This window comes from Eutrigla gurnardus, assembly GCF_963514095.1.
Source record: "Eutrigla gurnardus genome assembly, chromosome: 2".
NCBI lineage: Eukaryota > Metazoa > Chordata > Actinopteri > Perciformes > Triglidae > Eutrigla > Eutrigla gurnardus.
In genome coordinates, this window is record NC_139916.1 from 17,747,069 (window position 1) to 17,770,703 (window position 23,635).

Below are 23,635 nucleotides of genomic sequence, written 5' to 3' on the forward strand. Positions count from 1 at the left end.
AAAAAAACATGAAAAAGTTAGAGAATCCCTTAAAATTCCATTTACAGGTTCTTGGAAAGTATATATAAAATATATTTTAGGTTATATGAATTGAAGAAATGAAAAATGATGCTGAGGCTGCTCGGGATGTGAAATCACAGGTGTTGTATTTGCATACATGACTGAGTGTGAGCAAACAGTGCGTCTATTTGTGCACACGAGTTTTTTGCAGATATATATACACCAAATAAGGAAGTAACCTCCATGCAGGTGCCACTTTGTTAATGCTTAACATGTAAACATAACTTTTACAAAACACATCACAAAGCAACATTAAACATTATTTTACTGCTCTGCTTGAAAAACTAAATGTCTATGTTTAGAAATTGGAATGAATAAAAACGCTGATTAAAAAATGATTTAACTAATCAGGAGCCATGTATCTGTGCCGTTATCTATATACACTGATTGATACAGTCTATTTTTATACAAATATGAATTTCCTCACACACACAGACGTTCCTGCTAACTCATAGATAATTCGAGTAGAACAGTTCCCCTTTTACAGATTTTGTAAGTAACGGCCTGAGAGGAGTTTCAAGATCAACTCTCTAAATCTACTGCATATTAAAACTGATATGTTTTAGTAGTGCAGCACTCAGCATTAGTCCAGACATTTGGGAACGAACATTGACGAGTCCAGACATTTGGGAACAAACTTTTTTTTAATTTTATAATGCAAACTGCAACATATGAATTATATTATTTACCCAAAGGAGCAGAAAAATGTCATATACCCGTGGAAAATAAATCACACAGTGTGTTAAATCTAAGTCCAACACAATATCTCCATCTAAACCATAAAGGGAAAATCCACCCCTTAACAAAATATACATTCCTTTGATGTCGGACAGTTCATTCTTATTTTGTGAACATAATCAAGTCTCAAGCAAAGCAAAGACTCTGCTTTTTCCAAAGCAGACTAAGCAAAAGGGAACCAGGATCTAACAAACTCAGACGTACAGTCGTTGCTCTCTGGTTTCTGATTCAAGTTCTGTTCACAAATGTTTAAATGAACTGTGTAATATCATAGGATCCATAAAGTGAATCTTTCAGGGGTTTTGCTTCAAGAAGGTATTCTATCAAAGAATTAATAAGCACAAATATAACTAAGGGGAAAAACCGAACCTCAATTAATCAGTTCAGTTATTGCTTAGATAAATAATATTTACTCTACAAGAGAAAGATAAGTTTCACATTATTCAGATGTATGTAAAAAAAACAAAGCGGTTCTAAAATGTGATGTCAAATTGACCTTTTTTTTGGTTGAAAAATCCCTGCGCTGTTGAAACATTTTGCCTTTTTTTTTTTTTTTTTTTTACATCTGCATCAAGTCTTGGAAAGTTTCAGAAAGGATTAGTTGAATGGCTGAAAAACCAGCCACATGACGAAAACAGTGACAGAAGTCCTGGAAACAGTAAATAGCACCATGTTCAATAAGGGCAAGCCAGAAGGTAAAGGGGGAGAAGCCACAGGAGCACACAAAGTTCAGGTGTGCACTTAAGTGCTGGGACTCGCAACAAAAACTGTTGATCCTTCAAAGTTCCTTTTTGGTCTTCATTCTCCTCTGTCGTAGTCTGGCTGTGTGCAGCTTATGCAAATATAGTCCTCCTTTTCTGCTCGCTCAGCAGACAGGCCGACACAGATCTGGTGGAACCACTGATTGCAACTGCCGTCGCATTGGACCCAGTTTACCTGAGAAGCAGTTTTTAAAAGTTAAAAACAACAAAAACGTAAAAACATTTAAAACTCCTGCATATATATTCAGTAAACGGATATAAAACAAACCTCGTCGCCCTCTGGCTCTCTGCACCATGGTGCAGCACACAGCGAGTAATCCTCCTCTGAATCTGAAGCGGCGGGGTCAGACCCTGTGTGTGTGGGAGAACTCATCCACTTGGTGTCGTCGCTCCTCTCTTTGCTTTTCTTAGATTTCTTTTTGCGAAACTTCTTGGCCTTCTCGCTGCACTGCGAGTCAGAGCTTTCCTTGCGTCGCTTGGTCCTTTTGCTTGGACCATTCACTTCCTCCTCGTTGAGCCCGGAAACTCCATTCTGTGTTAAGACATAAATATTACAATAAATAAACCAAAAAATACAGATTATACATTAAGTGTAATTGAGAATATTATCCAAAAGTAACAAACTCTGTTCTATTCTTTGTTACCTTGTTGTGGTGGGGATTCGCTCTCTGGGACCGTTTCTCCTGTTCCGTGTTGTTGCTGTTTGAGAGCAGGGGGGCCAGTTTGTACAGCAGGTATCTGTACAGCTGCTCGGTTTCAGGCAGCGTGACCTGCAGCAGGAATCCCTCCACCATCAGCTCCTCCAGCTCAGGGCCTAGACCTGTGACAAACAGAAAGGGCAGGCAAGAGTTCAGAGGTGACATACAAAGAAAAAAATGCAAAGAATTGTCCAATGCTTGGATTTTAATTTCCAAAATAAATGTCAAGTGCTTAACTGCATCGTGGGTTTAATGGAAAAATCAATAAACACTGCAAAAAAAAAGAAAAGCAAAGTGCTTAAAGCACTAACACTGACCCTGGAGGGGAACAGACTGGTGCTCCATATGAAAAACTGAACCGTTTATTTCCTGAGTCCGATGTGAAGAGTTTCCAGGTCCAACTCGTCCCTGAAACAATGAACAATGAACTTTAGTATGCTTCACAGCGATCCGTGCATCTACGACGCTGAAAGTGAATTCCAACAACAATCAAGAGACTCATCTATTCAACTTTATTTACAATGACTTATAAAGTGTAATTTCACTGACCATCTTTGACACTTTCTCCAGCACACCCTCTGTGCAGGCCTGCTGAACTCTGTGCTGCCATCGTACCGTCCTCTCGATGAGGAAACGCAAGGCATCCCCTTCTGGCAGCCGAACCCGAATCCTCTGCAGTGAAGCCAACAGTGGCAGGACTTTGTCCAGAGGGGGTTTCCTCGATCGCTGGCAAAGTGGGCAAAGCCATGCTTGGCCGTACTCGAGGTCCGCGGTCGTTGTAGCGCAGCCACAATGGAAAATGCCTCGACAGAGCTCACACTGTATCATGGCATCCGAAGGGGCCTTTTGGCAAACACAAACGCTAAGTGCACAACAGTTTTCAGCAGGAACAAGCTTGGACTCGTTGGAAGTACGCAGAGCCAACAAGACATCCATCTCCCTCTGGCGGACTTCAGCGAGAGTGACCATCTGTCAAGGAGGAAGATTTGATTTAATAAATACAAATTCTAGTCTTTAATCTGACGCCAGATTAGGTTCACGATAACTACCCCAATTAGGGCTCTCAAAGAAACACCACACTGTATTGAAAACATGTTTATGAATGATAATAAATGAATCATGTTTCCCTCTTCACTTTGTGATGCATCAATCCTGCCTTTTGTTGCTTTGTGGTTATCATAATACTAGGCGGACTAGCAATGAGCCTCTCTGAGTTTCTCGCAAATTTAATACAAGTTTACACAAGATGAAACATGCAGTTAGTTGCAATCATGAGAAATGTTGTTAAATCACAGTTTGTCGTCAATTTGTCAACCCGAATTATACTTTTTACTGAAAAAAAGAATATACTACAGCTATACTCACAGCAGAGGCAGAGTCCTTGCTCTCAAAGAGAGCTCTCTCCACGTCACACAGAGTCTCCAGTTTTGTTGGAGATTTTTTACCGCTCTGTGTAGTTTCTTTTGCTTTTTTAGATTTGGACTTTGGATGCCCAGTCCCTACATCACATCTCGGACAAAGCACCTGAGGACATATAAAAGTAAAAACACATTAGTTCCTGGTCCTGTAATAAAGAATTTGAAATGATCACACATACTTATATCCGTTTACCTCAAGGAGAGAGAAAGGTGAGTTTTTCAGTAGGAATGTCTTTGCTGCGCTCTCTTTCCAGGTCTGAACATCACTGACGAGAGCCTCAAGTCGACTCAGTGGGTCGAGTCTCACCGGGATGCCCTCTGCTTTGTGAAGCAGCTCAGACAGGCTGTCCAGCACAGGAATGCGTCCCCCGAGCTGTAAGCATGCACATAAGATTTAGAATCCAAACATTTCCATCTCCGTCCATCTCAGGCCGAATGCTGACAACATTGGCTCACGTTATAATAAGTATATTTCACCTGAATTGCTTCGGCTTCATGGAGCCATTTCTTGGCCTTGGTGATGACATCCTTCAGCTGCAGACAGTTGGGAAGATAGGCGGGGATGTTTTCTACTTCTTGTAGAGCGACGTCAAGTGTTTCCATGCTGCGATATGGCCTGTGAAGGGACATGAGCTTCAATGACTAGTATCGAGTTCAGATTTTATACAGCGTCTAATGTTGGAGTGTCACTTTCTTTCATCTTGTTGGTTTCAGTTTGAAATGTTTGAAATGTTAGTAAAAAATGCAAACAGAATACAGATGTTTATGTCTATCATGTATCAGATGAGGTGCTCGTGCTTTACAGTGTGTAGTATTGGTTGGCCATCACAGGGTTAAACCACTATCACAACACCGTGATCCTCTTTATCCAACATGATCCAGCTCTGCAGACTTGGCACATTTCACTGGGCACTGTCTGAAGTTAAAGCCCATTCTCACTATTTCACTTCACTGACACAACTTTTACTATTACTATCACTTTACTATATTTTAGAATAATAATAATTAAGTTCACAACTGGAGCCAAACTATGGTGCCACAGATTTCTTGTGGATTGATACAATAGACACAACACACTACCCCACCTACATAGGCGGGGTAGTGTGTTTGTCATGTGTAATAAACAGTCCGTCATTCTAGTTTATTATGTTTTTCATGGCAAATTGATATCTTAAATTCCATAGTATCTGACTTAGAATCTGGTACATGGATCATACTTTCACTAAATTACTGACAGTGTTGGGCTGTAACGTGTTACTCAGTACTATTATTACTTACTTCACTAACGAGTAGGGAAGGGTTAACATATGTCAGTAACAGTAATTATGATTATGATTAGTTCATTCCATTGAGTTGAACTCTGGTGAACTTTCAAGTGAACATTGCCTCAGGCTCTCGCGTGGCCGTGCCCCGACGCAGGGGAAGAGACAGGCCCGGTTCTACGAGGTCACAAAAGCATGTGCTGCACACTCACACACAGTGTAATATTTTGCACTCTCAGTTGAAATCTGAATAATGAATACCAAGCGCAAGGTGGTAGATGGCTGTGTGGGCATGCGCACCTTCTATTTTGATTCAGATAGAAAAAGCAATGTTTGTCTCCACGTAAACCACAGCCAGGGAGTGCAAGATAAAAAAAAAAGAAAAGATTTGGGAATATGACCTAGGCTGAGTGCAACTCGGTGTCCTCACCTATCCTCCATGAGGCTAAGCACCCGTTCCTCCCACTGCTCCGACACAGTCAGCAACTCCTGCAGTCGAGCCATTGCTCTTTCTACAGAGCTGTGAGGGGCCAAACCCACGCCCTGGTCTATCAGCCTCCTCATGGTGTCCAGACAGAGGCTTTCTGGCCGGCTGCTGGCTTGCTGCACGGCCTCCAACCAGCGGGACTGCTCTAGTCTCTCCCTCAGCAGGGGCAGCTGAGGCAGCTCCACGTCCAGGCCCAGGCTCTCGTCCAGCAGGTCCTGCAGCTCCAGCGGGCTGGGTGACTCATCAGAGAGGAGACGCTCGCTGCGCTGTTTGAAGTCATCCACCCGGGTCAACAGGTCCTTGGGAGGGGCACATTCAACAGGCATTTTAGGGATGAATTTGACTACCAATGCACGACTCAATAATTAAACCAAAAATTCAGACATTATTAAACTTCAATGTGAAAGTGTGATGACGCAGAAAAGCGTTTAAGTTAAAAGCTTTACTATGTCAGATTGGCAGTCATATAGAGAAGCTAATGCATCCAAGCTTACTAACCTTCAGTAAAGGAGCCTGTCGGATGTTGCACGGCAAGTTGTCCAACTGTTGGACAAAAGACCTCAGCTCCTCAACAGTCAATTCATTCTGGTTTTGAGACTTTCCTCCTCCAGAACGATATCTGAAACACAAAAAACAGCAGATCTGTAAAAATCATCATCCAAATGACCAATTATTTAACAGCTTTTTAATGTTAATGCAAATTAAATGTTTTCCCCAAACTACAATGCTGCCACCTTGAAATTAAAGTCTGCATTCTGCCACCTTTATCTGGCAAGTTAGATGGAAAATATGAGCAGTAAATGAGCCCCAGTAATAATGATCTCCTATAATGACACAATGGAGTCATTAACCTGTAATGAAAGACAACTAGAGTCCACCTGAACATACTGCAAAACTGTCATTTCTGGAAAACGCACCTAGAAGTAACAGTCTAAAGATCACTTAAAATTTGAAAGGTGCCAGGTGTGAGGCATTATGGGAATGATGTCAGAGATCTTTATGTCATACCTCGTCTGCCTCTTTCCATTGAGAAGCTGTTGGGCCATCACAGCAACTTTATCAGCCTCTGAGGTGACTTTGCGTAGCTGATCCAGGAGGCTGATTTGTGGGAACGCCTTTGTTTCTGCCTGCTCCACTAAGGTGTGAAGCTCTTCCAGACCTGAACAGAAACAAGTACAAACGTTTAGAAGGTGAAATAATATAATATAATACAATGCAGCCAGCAGACTAGCAATGAGTGCATCCTTAAAATTAGGAGTAGATATTTGGGATAATTGAGTGTTGTAGTATATTGCACTTTTTCCATTGACTAACCTCGTTTCTTGGTTCCACTGTTCTCCAGGATGTCCTGCACACTACTTAGCCAGTCTTTATAAGACTCTGCCCGCAGCTTCACTGATTCCATCATGGGATACAACTTATCCAGTGTAAACTTGTAACTACAGGGAAAGACAAAACCACAGTTCAGAAAGGAGACACCTTCCTCTTTTATTATGTATTCCTAAGTGACTGCAAATTTACTTTCCTGGTATAATTTTGTCTTTTTAGTTGTTGATAAAAAGCTGTAATTTTGTGTGCAATGCATTTTTTTCCTGAATGACTTCATTCAAATTTCCTTTTCGGTCTCTTTTTCATGCAAGTCTCTTTTAGCATGCCCAAGAGGTAGCTCAGCTGATGCAGACATTTTATAAGAATACTTTCAAGTAAAATTTAGAAGCGAGCAAGCGTTATTAGTTGCTGTGGTTACTGAAGACTCACTGGAGTGTAAGGTTGCTGTAAGGACAGGAGCAGAGGTCCCGGGTGTGGTACAGACAAACCATCTTGCCAGGACTGCAGGCACAGGAGATGCCAGATAGGTAACAGGTGGTCCGACACTTGCAGCACTGCCGCTCCTCATCTGGGAGCACTTCATAATCAACTTGGCGCAAATGCACCACACCCTGGGGGAAAAAACAAAAAACAAGAAACATTAGAGCTGCAGAGGAGACAAAGGAAGTCAATGAGACAGCTGTGCAGACAAACAAAAATCGTTTTCTCAAATATATCCTTGATGATACGTCATTAATGGTGTACCAGCATTGCTATAAAAACTAAAAATCAATGGGAATCAAATCCTTAAATTCCAAAAATGTGCAATTGTTCAGATGCGTTTTGATTCCATATCAAGTCATTATGTCCTAGTATTAACTGTGTGTAATGATAGGTAATTGTCCATATTACATATTGTTAATCTACTAATCGAATAAAAAAATACCAGACACAATATATCCTTCAGGCAAGAACTCCTCACCAAAGTGCTAATCTTCTCTCTCAGTTGTTCTTCTTCTCGCACCATCACGATCATCTCCTTCTGCACTCTGGATGCCAGCTCGACATCCATCGTGTCTGCTTTGAAGGCCATGTTACAAACCATCTCGTCGTGTGAGAACACACAATACCTGCTCAGCTGGCGATAGTGTGTCACACATTTACGGCCAATGGGCATCTGTCAGAAAAGCAGAAGCAGAAAAATGTATAATGGGAACAACAGGCCTCTGTTTCTGAAAATCTATAAGAATATCACTGCTGGAGAAAACCATATTTCTCATTCAAATATAATTAACAGAACTCCTACTGCATGAACACCATGATGTCATAGCAAGACAAGTATAAGAAGGATCTGGTATTGTGCAAACAGAGTGAATTTTCTTACCCAGTCCATGGTGCAAAAGTTGACAGCTTCAGCAAAGTTGAAGCCCTGGTTAAATCCACTGTGGTAAGCTCTGGGGAAAGTGATGACAAACTCCCCTGCACATTGGTTGGTGCGATAGATCTGGATATTGGAAAGAAAGGAAAATGTAAGAAAGTGTAAGTGTTTAAGACTGCAGGTTTTCACAATTACCATTTGTTATATTTTGTTTGATTCCTTCTCTAATCCTTATCTATATTCAAAAGATCCAAGGATCAAGTACAGATCAACTATAGTCCATTACACCAATAAATTATATGTATTTTTTAAATTTTGATTAATTATGTACCTCAAATAAGATACTGCAACACTTAAGTTGTTTGTCTACTTTGATGCCAAAGGAATCCCGGCTCCTCCAGTCTGCATGCCGGAGTGTCCTTTGGCAAGATACTGAAGGCCAAATTGCCCTTGAAGGCTATGCCATCGGCGTGTGAAATCGTGTGAATGTGAAGCTCCTAATGTGCAGGAGGTTCCTCTGCAATCAGTGTGTGAGTGTGTGTGAGTGTGTGAATGGGTAAAATAGACTGAATGTAGTGTAAAGCACCTCGAGAAGCCGAAAAGGCTAGAAAAGCGTTTCATAAATGCAGTTCCATTCATCATATTAACTAACATACGTTCTGTGATGTGATATTATTAAATGATATTTCAGATATATAAATGCAATGATTAATAAATTAGGTTGTGAGAGCAGGTTACCGGGACACCGTTGTTCATCAGCGTGTTGGGATTCATGATTGTGACCAGTTGGTGGAGGAGGTCTGGCTGGGACTCAAACAGCTCAGGTGCCAGATTCTTCATGACTGCCTCGAGGTGCTCTGCAGCATAACCAGGAGCCCCATACCACGTCTTTGGCTCCCCCCTGCAAATAAGGTCAAAATTATTAGTGAAGAACACTTAACAATGACAATCACACAAATGTATTTGAAGAACATATCTCATCTGCAAATATTTTTTTGTGTGAAAGTATCGAGAAAGTCAAACTTCAACATTTAAATCACTTTAATGGATACACAAATAGGGATGCACCAATCCAACTTTCTCAGTCCTGATACCGATATCTGGGCTTTGGGTGTCGGCCGATACCAATACCATACCAGTGTTTAATAAATAACCTGCATGCCCCACTGTGTGGAAGTGACTGGGATCATTCTTTTATGCTTAAGGAAACATCAGTTTTGACTTAAATATTGCATTTATAAATGCATAATTTTTACTCAAAACGTATTATATAGGTTTATTATATCATTTAGTATACAAGCATAGAATTGAATAGATTGGTTCCAATGTCACCGATACCAAATACAGCTAGCTGATACATTACAGCCTGATATCATATGTATAGGTGCATCCCTAGTTTAGAGAGTGCACTTTACCAGTGAAGGTAGTTGATGGAGTAGCTCCAGTGGTCCTCAATATGCCAGCAGAAGGAGGAGAAGCACATGCCCACATACAGCCAGGGTAACTTCATCCCACAGATGTCAGCCGTAATGTGAGTCAGCACAGAGGAGTCGAGCACCGGCATGTTGTTCAGGTTCCAACCACTGCTCAGGTAATGCTGTGGGTCAGACAGAGGTCTCAGTTCACTTTACTTCCTCCTCAAATACAGTCCATAGTCCAGCTGGCATTGTAGGAGTTATCACTGGTGAAACTGTTCTTAACAGGATAAAAGTGCTGGTAGTTTTTCTAGCAACCGGACAAAAGCCTACATTGTTTTAGGAAATACTGATGCTTGATGGTTGAAAAAAGCGAAATCACGTGTCTCTTTTCATACACTGTTGGTAGCTACACCTATCAAAATTAATGCAATATAATCCATACATAACACACATAATAACTTTGACATGGGGTATGGCAAAAATCAATCTTTGAATGTTGTGGAGGTAAACTATCTACATTTATCTACCCCTTTACAACCCATAAACCTTTATATGGTATTCATCTATTTTTAATGTTTAAGAGAGACAAAAGGTTTTCATATTTTTATCATTTCCATAAACTTTCAGGTTCAATGAAATTAGTCAGACAAATTATGGAGCAAAATGAATTCTGAGCATAGAAAAATATAATACAGCTTCCCCATAACAGCGAACAGATTGTACCTCATCCTCAGGAGAGACTTCAAAATGGCTGTTACTCAAAGGGAAACCACTCCCAAACTCCTTGGAGGCGATGTCTGCTCCGTATTCCACAGTGACATCCTCCTCAATGGTGCTGACTAGACGCCAGAACTCCTTCTCCACAAGCTCAGTGGGGACCATCTGAAGCACACAAGGAGATGACATGGTGTGATGGTGGGTCATATGAACACTAGTCTCTAAACTAAAAACTAGTTTCATCACAAGCTCAAACAAATTAAAGAAAGTGTTTCAGTGTTGTTACTAAAACACATTGGAATACATCTGCAGAGATCTATGACAAGAAGAACCCTTTTCAGGAATTCAACATTTTCTGTCTCAAACCTGTTGCTAATGAGGTCTGTTTTTTCCTGCTGCTCCCCCTAAGCCAGACCTCTCACCTCTTCACCCCTTTCACCCTCTTCATGCAATAAGAGCATGGCCACAGGATTTGAGTGTGTGTGTGTGTGTGTGTGTGTGTGTGTGTGTGTGTGTGTGTGTGTGTGTGTGTGTGTGTGTGTGTGTGTGTGTGTGTGTGTGTGTGTGTGTGTGTGTGGCGAACATCTGATAAGGAAAACAGGACTCTCTCTCCGGAAGAATGTTATAAAGGCATTCCTTTGTTACAGACCAAAGTCAAATTTCAAAATGCTAATAGATTTTGAAATCAGGTTGCAGAAAAAACGTGACATGCCATTGTAACATGTATAGTGTATGTCAGTTTGAGCCTGTCATAATATTATGCTGGCCAACATTAGCCTCAGGTCTAAACAGTTTACTGTTGCTTTGGAACACTGTCAGCTGCTGTGACTTGTGGTTGTGTCTCTCATTGACAATTGAACAAATTAAACGTGTTTGAAATTAAATCGGGCCGCCTGATAAGTCTGTGAACAGTTTGTGAGGTTTAAGACTGGATCTGTAAAGCCCTCACATGACAGATAATCTGGGCAGAACAAAGGGTCTTGACTAAAAACCTAAACCACTACTTCCTGTATTCTGAGCCCTGCTTGAGTAGAATGGAAAACACTAGATAACAATTAACAAATAATGCAAACTCACATGAACTGGCATGTTGAAATAATCAGACTTGAAGGAATCGGCCATATCTCCAAAAGACTGGAGGGTGTAGCTCCTGCCGGCCTGCTCAAAGCCGAAAGCGACAGGAGGTTTGCCACATTCCTGAAAGAAAAAGGGTTAGTTGGAGAACACATGGTGTTGTTTTATATTTGTGAATATCAGGCTGATGGTTATTCTCTGGTTCTCTCCCGGGACAAATCTCACCTGAGCTAGGCACTTGGGGCATCTCCAGTCACCTTTGGGAACGTCGTGGAGGGGAGGGATCAGACAAAAGATATGATAGCTGTCATCACAACCGTCACACAACAGCAGCCGGTCCTCATCAGTCCCGGTGCCACAAACCAGGCACATGTACTGGTCCACCTTAGGAGACAAGCCAACTGTGAGCACTGCCTTTGATTCACTGATGATTTACAGCAAAGTGTAACACTGCAGCATGCATAGATGTATCTTTTGCTGGCAGAATATTGGAATTATACTGTTGCAAGCCAAAAGAAAATACAATATACTTACATTACTTGAGGGAGGTCCCTTATCTAATATAGTTTCTTCATAATGTGTGGGATCCTCATGTTTAATGGACTCCTGTTTCACCTCGGTGACTGCCATGCTCACTGAAAGACACGTAGAAAGGCTCAAGGAAAGCTATAGAAACTGACATTTCCCCCCAAATCATAAATACTTAGACTTAAAAGATATTGGCTGTAGCGATGACTGACTTTTTTTATAAAATATAAAAGGACCATATGGCACTCGGTGTGTGATGCTCAAAACACCAAAAACAAAAAACACACACAATCTGAAACATTTCACAGCAATGTCACTTTCAAGAAATCATGACCCAGTTGCTCAAGATAATCCACAGAACATGTGAGCAGTTTCATGTAGGAACCATTTCCTTTCAGCCATAGTTCCTACATGAAACTGCTCACAATAAGGTCTGTGAATTATCTTGGGGAAACTGTCCGATTAAGGTTTTCAAATAACGCCAGGCATCACATTTGACACAGTCCCCCCTTTTCTCTATAGATGCTTTGTTCTTACCAGGTTCTTGTTTGCCAACATATGTTCCCATCCTCCTCCTGAGATTGGGACGATTCTCACAAACTTCCCCTGGTTCGGTTTTAATAATGCCTCTCTGGTGGAGACACAGGGAGGATCAGAGAGGACGCATTAGCAAATCATACACATAAGGAATTAAAGATGGCACAAGCCAAGGGAAAATGTTTCACACACACACACGCACACACACACACACACACAGACAGACAGACAGACAGACAGACAGACAGACAGACAGACAGACAGACAGACAGACAGACAGACAGACAGAGAGCTCACTTCAGATCTCATGCGTTTCGCACGTCGGGCGATGCTGCAGGTCTCCTGGGGCTGGACAGACTGGCGCTGCGGCAGGTCATGAGGAGTGTACTCCTTATCTTTAGTGTCATTGGTCAAGGTGGCTCTCTGCAAAGACAAGTAGGTATTTGCAATGAAAAAGACACTCCAAACATTGAAGTACCCTGCCTTAAAAAAAAGCGCAAAAAAAAAAAAGATCAAGCCTTTTTTATATATATTTCCTTATAAGCCTTTCTTATATTTTAACTTGTATAGCCTTAACCGTAAGTCAAAAGAACAAAACCACTAACATACTCTCAAACTATATAATATAAAAGCATCAATACAATCTCTTCATTACACAAAATAAAGCAGTGTGTTCCTCACATTCAATACAGTGATTTGTTCTTTTGAGTTCTAGTTTTATGACACTGACAAAACTAGTCCTACCAAGTTCAATTTAAAACGTGAAAAAATATATGGTTGAATCCAAGTGCAGTACACGTTGCATTCAGGTAAAACGCTACACTCTCACTTACACACTTATACTAATAATAGAGGGTGTAGCTTGAAAAGGGCACTTCATTTGACTAGGAATTCTTCCAATAAACATCCACTCAATTTCAAACAACAATTCTAGCTACTGCTGCTCTACTGAGAAAAGCAAACATAAGCGAATGGGGACATTACCGACTGATTTCCTCCCGTCTGGAACAGGTTATATGGGTAGAGGATTCTCTCATAGTGTGCCCGCAGATGGGAGCCAATAGCCTTGCCTGGAGCAAAGCCCATCTTGACGGATATCCTAGTCCAGCGCCGCTCTCTGCAGACGGCATCGAAGCCTCCCTCTTCATTTACCAGCTTGGAAAGTGAGAAAATATGCATTCAGTCTGTATGTGTGGAAAGTGTTTCATCAAAAAAACGATTTCCAAAAACCCAATGTACACACTGATACAAAAATAATCATCACTTATGACCCACTAGAAGTGTGTGACAGACACATAAACAACAGACTGCCCACAGCAGGAAGAAGCCATTTCAAATCCAGCACCTTACCACAGGTTTGTGAGGAGGTGTGGATGTGATTATTTGCGCTTGAGAACAGAAAATAACGTTTTATTCTTGTGATTCATGGGTTCGTTCTCACTAATGACAGTGCTTTCTCCCTCAGCAAAGCTTGAATGCTGTGTTTATGAACAGCAACCGACAACATGACTACATATTATACCTTTAAACATCCACAACCAAATATTTAGAGCAATGATTTTAGGATTTACATGCACCTTATTTAGCTGGTAAAGATCCAAGATCTTTCTTTCCACGTGAGGGATCTTCAGAGTGCATCCTTGAAGCTCCCAGAATTTTGCTATTTGATCCAGAAAGTTGAGCTTTACTCTGGTCTGAGCCTAAAAGCATAGGGAAACAAAAGTTAATGTTATGTAATAAACATGTTATTGTTTATTCTTCAACAATGACAAAACAATAACTAATCAGCTAAACAAGGATGTGTTTGCTTTACATTTGTTTTGAAAAAATGTAAGGCAAACAAATATATAAATATAATGAATGTACCTCCAACTCATTAAGTCTTTGTATCCGTGGTGTGAATTTCAGTCTGTCAACATCACAGGCAAAAGGTGGCTGCCATTCCTGAGAGGATTAAAGAACAACAACATTTTACTAAGCAAAATTATACTTTGATGGTTACACTGAAGCAAAAGTCTCTGAAACAAAATATCGTTTGTAAGTAAGAGTAAATCATGTACAACCAGGTGAAAAGTGAATGATGAGTGTTGAGGTCAAAGCACTCAAAACAAGCCTCATTCCGGGATAAGGCAAGAAAACCAAGCTTTTTCTGGCCTTGCCAGCCTGCCTGTCTGTTGCTCTCAGCTCATGAATATATAAGTAATCTAAGTAATTTATTAAACCAGCTTGGCACTGTTATTTTTTACAAGCTGTGATTCAAACACAAAGATTTCGTTATTGTTGAGGATTATTTTTGAGCTCGACTTCAAAACCGTATGCTTGCCTGCAGGGTCATGTACGCTGGAATGACCTTAAACTCTTGAAGTAAACCATTCAGAGATCCAGACTTTTTAAAAATACAGTTTTAAATAGATACACTTGGTTCTTCAACCTTGAGTGTTATTTGTTAACGCCCACCTTGTGATCCTATTAACATGCATGCATGTAGTCAATACAGAGTGGAAATCTAAAAAACAATCCTGAACACATAGCCAGTCAGCACATACAAGAGACTGCAGTTTTTCTCAACCCACCAATTGCCATTTAAAGGGCAGACAACACATGCAGGAAGTTATTGTGCGTCTGTGCAAACATACACTGATTTATCTAGTAACGGTTGATTATGCATGCACAAAACTATATGGCAAAAAAAGAATTCTCATGATTTCCATTCAGTTGCATGGTAATTAGGGATCAAACTTAACACTAAAATTAAAAAATGTCTTCAATGTTTATCTTATTCATCAAAAAGCTAAACTGACACCACGATGTGATTCCAACCCAAAACAGAAATTGCATTGCTGCCTGTCGTCGCTATGTTTAACTACACCAACGTAACCACACCATCTGTCTTTCTGACAGACTAAACACTGACATGTCTGATATTAATGCACTGGGACACTGTCTTTAAACAAGCCTACTCATGCTAGACCACACAACTTCCTGAAAGACTAGAGAAGATTGTGTCAGTGAGGACTCCAGCCAGCAACATAAACTCAGTTTTACATCATTAAATACAAATATATTTAAAAGCTAAAATATTGATGACGTTGACACGCTGTCATAGACCGACAATTATATTGTTACTTTGGTTATTGACATGAACAAAACATGTAGAGTTTCACATCCCAAAGGCATTTCTGACACTGTGGAACAGAGCGAAACGCTTATCTGTTTAAGTTTCCGTTGTCAGATTTGCCCTTCAAATAGTATGCAGGAAACATTCTCAGACTAGCTTTGTCTGAAGTGTTCGAAAACACTGAAATCTATAAACTCTACAAAAATCCATAAACTCAAAGTGTTTATAGGCAAACTTGCTCTGCCACAGTACTGAATGGATGGTTGCTTTGTCTTAAATGGCTCAGAATCTGGGCTCAACACAGCGTTTAGGCTTTCAGAAAAACCAGGCCACATACCAATCTAAATTAGATGAACTGAATGGGCTTGGAGCAGCTTTGTTGGCAAAGTAAAGATTTGTTTCTTCCCTACAAGCTACAAGCTTCACACTACAATGTGGATTTTTAAAATGGATTTGAAAAGACTTGCACAAATGTGTATAAAAAAACAACATTCACATCTTACAGCCAAACTCCAATACTATTTTATTGCATTGAAAGGTGAATATGCTAAATTGTCATTCAAGATATGTAAACTGATCATGTAACCTGCCATGGCTGGACCTGGAAACTAGGCTTTACCTCTGGATCTAATACAAATATCACAATATTTCGTAATGGGCAAATAAGGTTAATAGTCAGCTAGATTAGAACCACAAATGTCCTGAAGCAAAAGATAAACAATCAATTTCAACCACGTGGAACCGCCCTAGGAATGTTGTTTTTTTTACACCATCCTACACACTCAAGTCTGACTACAACAGTTAAGAGTACAAGTGCTATTTTGGTCTGAACATGGCAAGCCTTTGGCCAAGCACACAATGACAAACAAGTGGTGAGAAGTTAACCACAAACAGTGTTAAGATGAAAATCATTTGCATACGTGCTTGTAGCATCTATAGTCAAAATGACCTAAACATTTGACCTGTGCAAAACCTTGAGGAAATACTGAGCACATAGTGTGCAGCAACAAATCACTGATCAAAAACAGGTTGCTGAAATGTCTTCTTACCTTCTAAAAAAAACAACACAATTTTGTTTATATTAAAGAAAAAGCAGAGAAAAAAATAACAAAGAAAAGGGGAACTCAGGCCAGAACACAGCTTTAAAAAACCCACAACAACACAGGATGCTACATGTTCACGGTGTGAACCTTTGCCATTGCCTACAGGATGTCCAATGTCCTCATACAAACACATAAGGAGACATAAATTATACACTCAAAAGTGCACTTTAGTAGAAATCCACTTTCATGAGCTCAGATTCACATTGCTGGGGGATTGAAGATTGTTCATTGGTTTGTTTGGCCCACACACAACCCTCGAGCCAAATGTTGGTCTGAACGTTGGGTAGAAAGTGCTGGCACATGACACAGGGCTGCAGACAATGCTGCACAATGTAAGACAAATGTAGAGTTTGACTTAATGTGGTTTTCCCCCTTGTTTTGGTGCACGTATCAGTTTAATATACACGTATAAACTCATATTATTAAAAAAAAGGAATGTCCCTACATTTTAAAAATAATCTAAAAGACGCCAGTAAATACAAATAACTTAAAAAGCAGTTTGGGTTAGAGAGAGGTCTTTCAAGTACTTCTAAATATCTTCATAAGATATGCTGCAAATAAAAACAACTATGTAAATATAAGAAAGAATTCCCCAGACTATCCCACGTATCAACATCCAATCTTTGCTCAAAGCTTTTTCCACTGCCTTCCAACCATGCGTTCAAATGCAGGTTTCTTTTTGGACGAGCAAACACCAACCAGTCTCCCAACTCGCCCTGTTTAGCAGCCCATTCAGCCCTACCAGGCCTGTTAAGCCCTTACAAGGGTTTACAGCTTCCTTATTTCTACCCACTCTCATGTAAATCTATCTGATGGCATACAGATTACAGAAAACAATCCCCATCCACGACCTTGATGTTTTTGAACCGACACATGTATAACTGCAAGTATGACATTAGACATTTTAATATAATTTACTGCGGTACAATTTGCTTTTTTATCTAATCAGCGTTGAGGCTTGGACACACCCTTGAATAACTATCTTCCCCTCTCACATCCGCACAGCAATAAGGTCAAAGTGAGAATAATTTAAATTCTGTCCATTTTGGGAGAAAAGTCTATAACTAACGTTCATCTTCGTTCTGTCCCGAAAGACTTCGTGTCGGACTCATGCGACATGTCAGGGGGGGTTGTGGATTATGCAAACTAATTCTCCAATTACAAAAAATAAAATAAAGTCAGAGAGCTGTTCTCATAATAACAACGGTATAACGTTGTTCTGCAAGTTAGCTAACGAGACCAACGCTGTCAAACAATAATAATAATAATCATCGCATTCAAGTGAGTTTCTAATCGTGAAAGCTGCGATGAAAGGCTCCGTGTTAAAGGGTCTCTTCTCTCCATAAACAGTTGGTCACCGAGCACGTACGTAACGTTAGACAACGTTAACGTTACATGTCCGACCACGGCAGCTTTAAACGGGCCTCATTAACGTTAGCTACGTTACCTCACACTGGCTAAACCCGTCAAATCCCTACATTTAACAAACTGTTTAAAAAAAAATATTAGTTTAAATCTTGGTGCGCTAATTTCCTGGTGCCCCGTCCAGGAAGCATTTCGTACTGCGCTGTTAACACTTTCCATTATATTTGCACACGGGCAAACTTTAGCGTTTGATTTTTAATTTTTTTTTTTTCGTGCTCTTTAAAATGACGGTTATAATAAATAAAGAACCGACTGTTCGGGAGGTTAAAACTAGATCGGGACACTTGATTTCTTATCGTGATAGGGCTTCGCTGTAGCAAACACAACACACTCCGAGCCCAGGCTAGCTGACAATTCAACTCGGAGCCGCAATCCGCCATGTTGAAACCTGTCTAAAACACAACTTTGCTTTCTAAATTAAGAAAAGCAGCCGAAGGCCAACAAACCGCACCAACAAGGAGAAAAAAAACACAAAGCGACTGGCATAACTGTCAAAATGAAGAAATACTCACCGGCGGCGGTCGGATCTTACATATGCCAGTTTTCTCTGCAATGGGTCGTATTTTGTTGATGTACGCAAAAGGGTCGGCGAATTCCTCGCAGCTGGGCTCAAAAACAGGGCACTCCGGAGGGGGAATGAACTCATTCAGCTGCGGTTGATTCATCGTTGCATCTTCGTTATGACCGTTGGCGGAAATATTTTTTTAAAGGGCCGAATACGCCTGTTAAAATCTCTTCTTTCAGTTCATGTCCACTCTCCACTCATTGAACTCAAAGACGAATTATCTAGTTGGAGACGAGGGGTGACAGCCGGAGACCGTCTACCTCCGCTTCAAAAACTAGACACCCACAACCTACAGTCATTCTCTACATGCAGTGTGTGGTTGTGTCGCGCAAACACACAATTTAGGCGTTATTTCACACGCCAACACTGCTTGTGTATATAATTGTTGTTACTACACTGATACAGCTCGTTTATATCTGTTTGAAGGAGTTAAATGCATGAAGGACTATGTTAAGAGTAGAGTTAACGCCGCAAACGCCTCAAATTTTAATCTACTTTAATAACGTCCTAAATACACTACATTAGCGCTTTCTCTGCACAATACTCTTTAGTTAAGGATTATATAGTTTAATGGTTCCGTGGTATCCTATCAGATGATTGCACCCCTGTTGGGTGAGTTTGATTCGAGCACCCTTTTTACACGCGGGCGCATTATGTCGGGTCGGTTGACAAATGAAGGGATTACTTGGTACTCTTCCTCACCCGCCCGGCTTAGCCGAAATAATCGACGTATCAGACGGTACAATGGGTTGCTAATCAAACACACCCACTAGATCGTTGCGCGCTGACCGGCACTTCGTTTTTAAATGGTCAAGAGGAGCTCGTTGATTGGCAGAGGCTCCAGTCATATGTTGACAGTTCAGCTTGTTTATGCTATAATAATAAACATTTAAATAACCGGTCATTCATTTATTCTTCAATGACTCCTGAACGCCTGATGCATAACAAACATAGCCTTTTTAATATATAAATATAAAGAGTTCATACTTTTGCAGTCGTGTAGTAGTGCACAAAGTCACTTGCTAACTAGTACCAACCTTATAGAAAAACGAACACATTCTGGGCATAACCTTTTTACTTGAAAATTATTTTTTTATTAGGGTCCATGTTTGAATACACAGGATTTCATAACATATATCACTGTTGTTTTTCCACCTTGGTTCACACATCTACATGCTGTTGCACATTGCCTGATATTATCTGTCTGTTTGTTGACATTGGGTGTTGAAATCAACTAAAATTGTCTGTGTTGAGGTTGTCGATTGTATCTGTTGACATCTATTCTGTCTCATAACGAGTAACAGCTGTCTCATCTGCTGATGACAGTATGTCCACCCACTTTATTTGCCTCACTGTATGCTAGAGTGACTTGAATATCCCTGTTTAATTTTAACTTCCCCTTGGTGGATTTGGACAGTAACATGTAGCCCACACCTGTCAGGTGCCGTTCAAAGTCAATTGTACATATTTAAAGGTGCTCTTTCTAAAAAAAAAAAGATGGACCTCCACAAGCTAGGCTAAGTTTTATATATGGAGCCATTTTGCATCCATTTTTTGTTAGCAGAGCAAAGCACATACAGCCAGTACCTGTTTATATAAAATTATGCACATTTGTACAACTGCACATATATTCTCTAATGCCCATTTTGTTTTAGTGTACTCAACATAATACTCCACAACCATGATGTTTTTTTTGTTTGGAAAATGCACAAAGGAAAGCAAATCACTCCACCACAATCACCCAGTGTTGTCTGCTGACTACGACCACTAACACTGATGTGGTGGGGTTCAGCTGGCAGGGTGGGGGCAGAGCCTTTAGTTGATAGGTGCACAGCACAGCACACCACACAGAAAACAACAATGACTACATCATATAAGGATCACTGGCTGCCATGAGATAATAACTATCTGTCAAAAAAATGAAATCACGCCATCTAGCGGCAAATACTATACCTACACCTTTTAATGGCCGATTCTTCCATTGCTGTAAACCGTTTTCATAAGTAGTTCTTCAGTGAGCATTTTTCATGCACATTTGACTAGAAGATTATCCTAGCCATTGTACAATGGGCATTTTTAATAGGATATTGCAGCCATGTGCATGCTTTAATAACAGTTTTTTAAAACTTAAGTGGAGCGGGCCGAATGTCATACTATGATGAAATAACAACATGGAATTCACTTCCTGTATTTTTATGGGAAACACTCACGCAAATTGAGAACTTGCAACTCTCAATGTTTTTTGGTTTTTGTTTTGCAACATCAACAATCTGTGAATTGATTTTACCTATAAAGTATTTTAAAATATGAAAAATGCAAGCTCAGAGCCCCACATATCTCTCAACGTGCTTTTAAGGCCAAAAGTACAAAACCCAAAGGTTTTCAATTAACAATAATGAAAAAAAAACAACTCCTCTACTATTTCTAGAAATTAAACAAGCACTAACTTGTGTATTGGTGGATTTTCATCACATTACTGTCAATGGAAATTATGAGATCAATTAATATCACATTATCCAGGATGGTATTGAACATCGGATTCTCAAAAACATCTTTATTAGAACTGGAATGAGGGCATAATGTTGATAGTTTGATAGGACAGTTAGAGTGATGCAGTCCTGTTAACAATGTACACAAAACAGTATTTGTAAGTGTGTGTAGGATGGATTGGGTTGGGGTCAACTCTGGGAGTAAATCCTTTAAAAGATACATCATCTGCCAAAACATTTGTTAAAGTTCATGTGGGCTCACACATGCATTTATACTATGCATGATTCACCCGTTCTACAGCCACGTAGAAACTTTTTTTGTCATCCAAACAGTGCCAGCCAATTGGTCCAATCTCACAATCTGCACAGATGAGATACTTGATTCTCCCCACGTCCTTAGTGAAGCCCACATTCTCAAAAGTGTACATGTCGTCCACAAACCAATGGGCAGTCAGAGTGTCCCCGTCCACTGAGCCCTCTGTGGTGCTGAGGCCACTCTTTTTCCGCATAGATGGTAGGAACAGCTGGTGGGTGAAAACAAAGTCTCAGTTGATACGAAAATACGCCTGAAAGAACTCAAATGTCAGTGGTGCAACAGGAGTATTTGGTACAGACATGAAATGGTTCCCATGTATTCATGTCTTTCTGTGTTAAGTTAGACCTATAGCTGGAACAAGAGATATACAATTCGGACAACACCATTCTGGTCCCCAGAAGCCTCCACTGGCTGGTTACCTGTAGCTTTTCAAGCTCCTCCTCCCAAAGTTAGCAATAGCCACAGTATATATTGTGCCCTCAGTGTGTAAACCCTGCAGGTCAGTCTGCTGATCTTAGACTTTAATTTAAATGCTGTAAGACCTTTCTACCATTCTCCTAAAGCAATTCACTAGTGTCTGAGCATTGTTGCTCTTGTATGTATGTCTGTTTCTTCTTGTTTCATTCAGAGTTTGAGCAACTTTCGGAACTTTTACTTCAATAAAAGTAGGAATCATAAAATGTAAAAGATTCAAAATATAAAAATGTGAATGTAACAAAGTCCTCAATTTAATCGTTTTACTTAAATAAAATAATTATTATTAGCGAAGGACTTAAACTAGGAAAGAAATTCAACCATTACATGTGTAAGAATCATACTTTCAAATATTATCATACTAGATTAGTATCACTGATGCATCAATATGCAAATAAGGGGTTTGCATGTTCTCCCAGTGTCAGTGCGAGTTCTCTCAATGTTCTCTCCGGCTTCCTCCAAAGACATGCGGATTAATGATGGTTTTAAAATACCTGTAGGAGTGATTGTTGTTTGTCTCTATGTTTGTCCAGGGTGTAACCTACCCTCGCCCAAATGTCAACTGGGATACTACATCATATGTTGGAAATGTATTACCTGCTTTGAATGTATCATCTTTGCTAGTGAATTATTCAGTAACTCGAGCCTTATAGAGCCAGCAAGACATAAATCCAGTGGAGTGAAACTCAGTTGTTCTCTATAAACCGTAATAAAGTACATGGCAGTATCACAAAACACAAATACTGAATCAAATAACTATAATTTGCAATAACGTACAGTATTTAAGCAAATGCACGTAGTTGCATTGTGCCACTGGTTTTATTACCATGTCAATCACTTTGGATGAAATGATGCCAAACAGAAAGGATTTGGTTCATTTACATGAACGATACCCGAGGACGGACAGATTAAATGCCAATATATAGCGACCCACTGATACGAGCCGGTGGCCTAACGCCAGAAACCATACCTCCTTGTCTGTGAACACAGCCATGCCCGGGCACAGGACCTTGGATCCGCAGCGTTGACACACCACCGTCTTGCTGTTCTTGCCGTCCTCGGATACGAGTTCGGACCGGTCCGTGCTGTCGTTGGACTGCTGCGTGTCGTCCATCTCCAACCCTGACGAACAGCAGATTCACGTTGACGTAGTTACAGGCACAAACGGCTCGGGACCCCCGCTGTCTTCCACCGACCCAACCGGATCGAACAGCAATCAACCGTAAAATGACTAACTGGCATATGACCAATTTGAGTGTTTTTCTTAACGGAAAACAAAGATACGATGCGCGCAGTGTGTCGACCGGAAGTGCGAGTTGTCGGAACCTCTGTCGTGCGGAAGTCCGCGACAATGAAACCCAAGAAACACATAAATGTTTACATGTTTCATTCATAACAACAAACTAAAACTTCACGCCGAACAGTCTGAGATATATATCGTTTTAGTGAGATGGGCTTTAATTTTAAAAATACTCACGTTAACAGAAAACCCCACCCCTCGGAACGTATGCTAATGTCTGTGCTAAGAATGAACCCAATCGACTTGACAGTTATTGACGTTACAGATACATAGAATTAACAAAAACACGTTAAAAAAGTCAAACAAGACGTACCTAAGTTTTCAAATGAAGACAATGCTGAATACGACCATAAACTTGCAACGCAGACGAAAGGCTAGGCTAGCATACAAGTCTTGGAAGTTGACCAGTCATCAAATGCTCTCGTTCAGAAACACGTAGATGCGCTGTGGTTCCTCTTTAA

At 40.4% G+C, this 23,635-nt stretch overlaps 2 protein-coding genes across 3 annotated transcripts; both read right to left on the bottom strand.

Annotated features, from left to right (window-relative positions):
* Nucleotides 1–685: 685 nt before the first annotated feature.
* Nucleotides 686–18,812, bottom strand: kdm5ba (lysine demethylase 5Ba). Its single transcript, XM_084040149.1, has 27 exons — nt 18,543–18,812; nt 14,251–14,328; nt 13,962–14,084; nt 13,369–13,539; nt 12,682–12,807; nt 12,385–12,478; nt 11,854–11,954; nt 11,545–11,703; nt 11,323–11,442; nt 10,252–10,410; nt 9,526–9,707; nt 8,849–9,011; nt 8,117–8,236; nt 7,715–7,909; nt 7,183–7,364; nt 6,739–6,863; nt 6,433–6,583; nt 5,923–6,043; nt 5,368–5,723; nt 4,153–4,291; nt 3,869–4,048; nt 3,623–3,781; nt 2,807–3,226; nt 2,575–2,665; nt 2,204–2,379; nt 1,828–2,091; nt 686–1,734 (listed from the first exon to the last, which is right to left on the bottom strand). The coding sequence occupies exons 1-27, from the start codon at nt 18,693–18,695 to the stop codon at nt 1,597–1,599; spliced, it is 4,446 nt and encodes a 1,481-aa protein (XP_083896275.1). The 5' UTR covers nt 18,696–18,812; the 3' UTR covers nt 686–1,596.
* Nucleotides 18,813–21,117: 2,305 nt separating this feature from the next.
* On the bottom strand, nt 21,118–23,625 carry rabif (RAB interacting factor). Of its 2 annotated transcripts, XM_084035219.1 has the most exons (3): nt 23,488–23,625; nt 22,845–22,996; nt 21,118–21,608 (listed from the first exon to the last, which is right to left on the bottom strand). In XM_084035219.1, the coding sequence occupies exons 2-3, from the start codon at nt 22,986–22,988 to the stop codon at nt 21,360–21,362; spliced, it is 393 nt and encodes a 130-aa protein (XP_083891345.1). In that variant the 5' UTR covers nt 22,989–22,996; nt 23,488–23,625; the 3' UTR covers nt 21,118–21,359. The 2 variants fall into 2 exon arrangements, with proteins under 2 accessions (XP_083891345.1, XP_083891344.1); XM_084035218.1 differs by lacking the exon at nt 23,488–23,625 and having other exon boundaries at nt 22,845–23,199.
* Nucleotides 23,626–23,635: the final 10 nt, after the last annotated feature.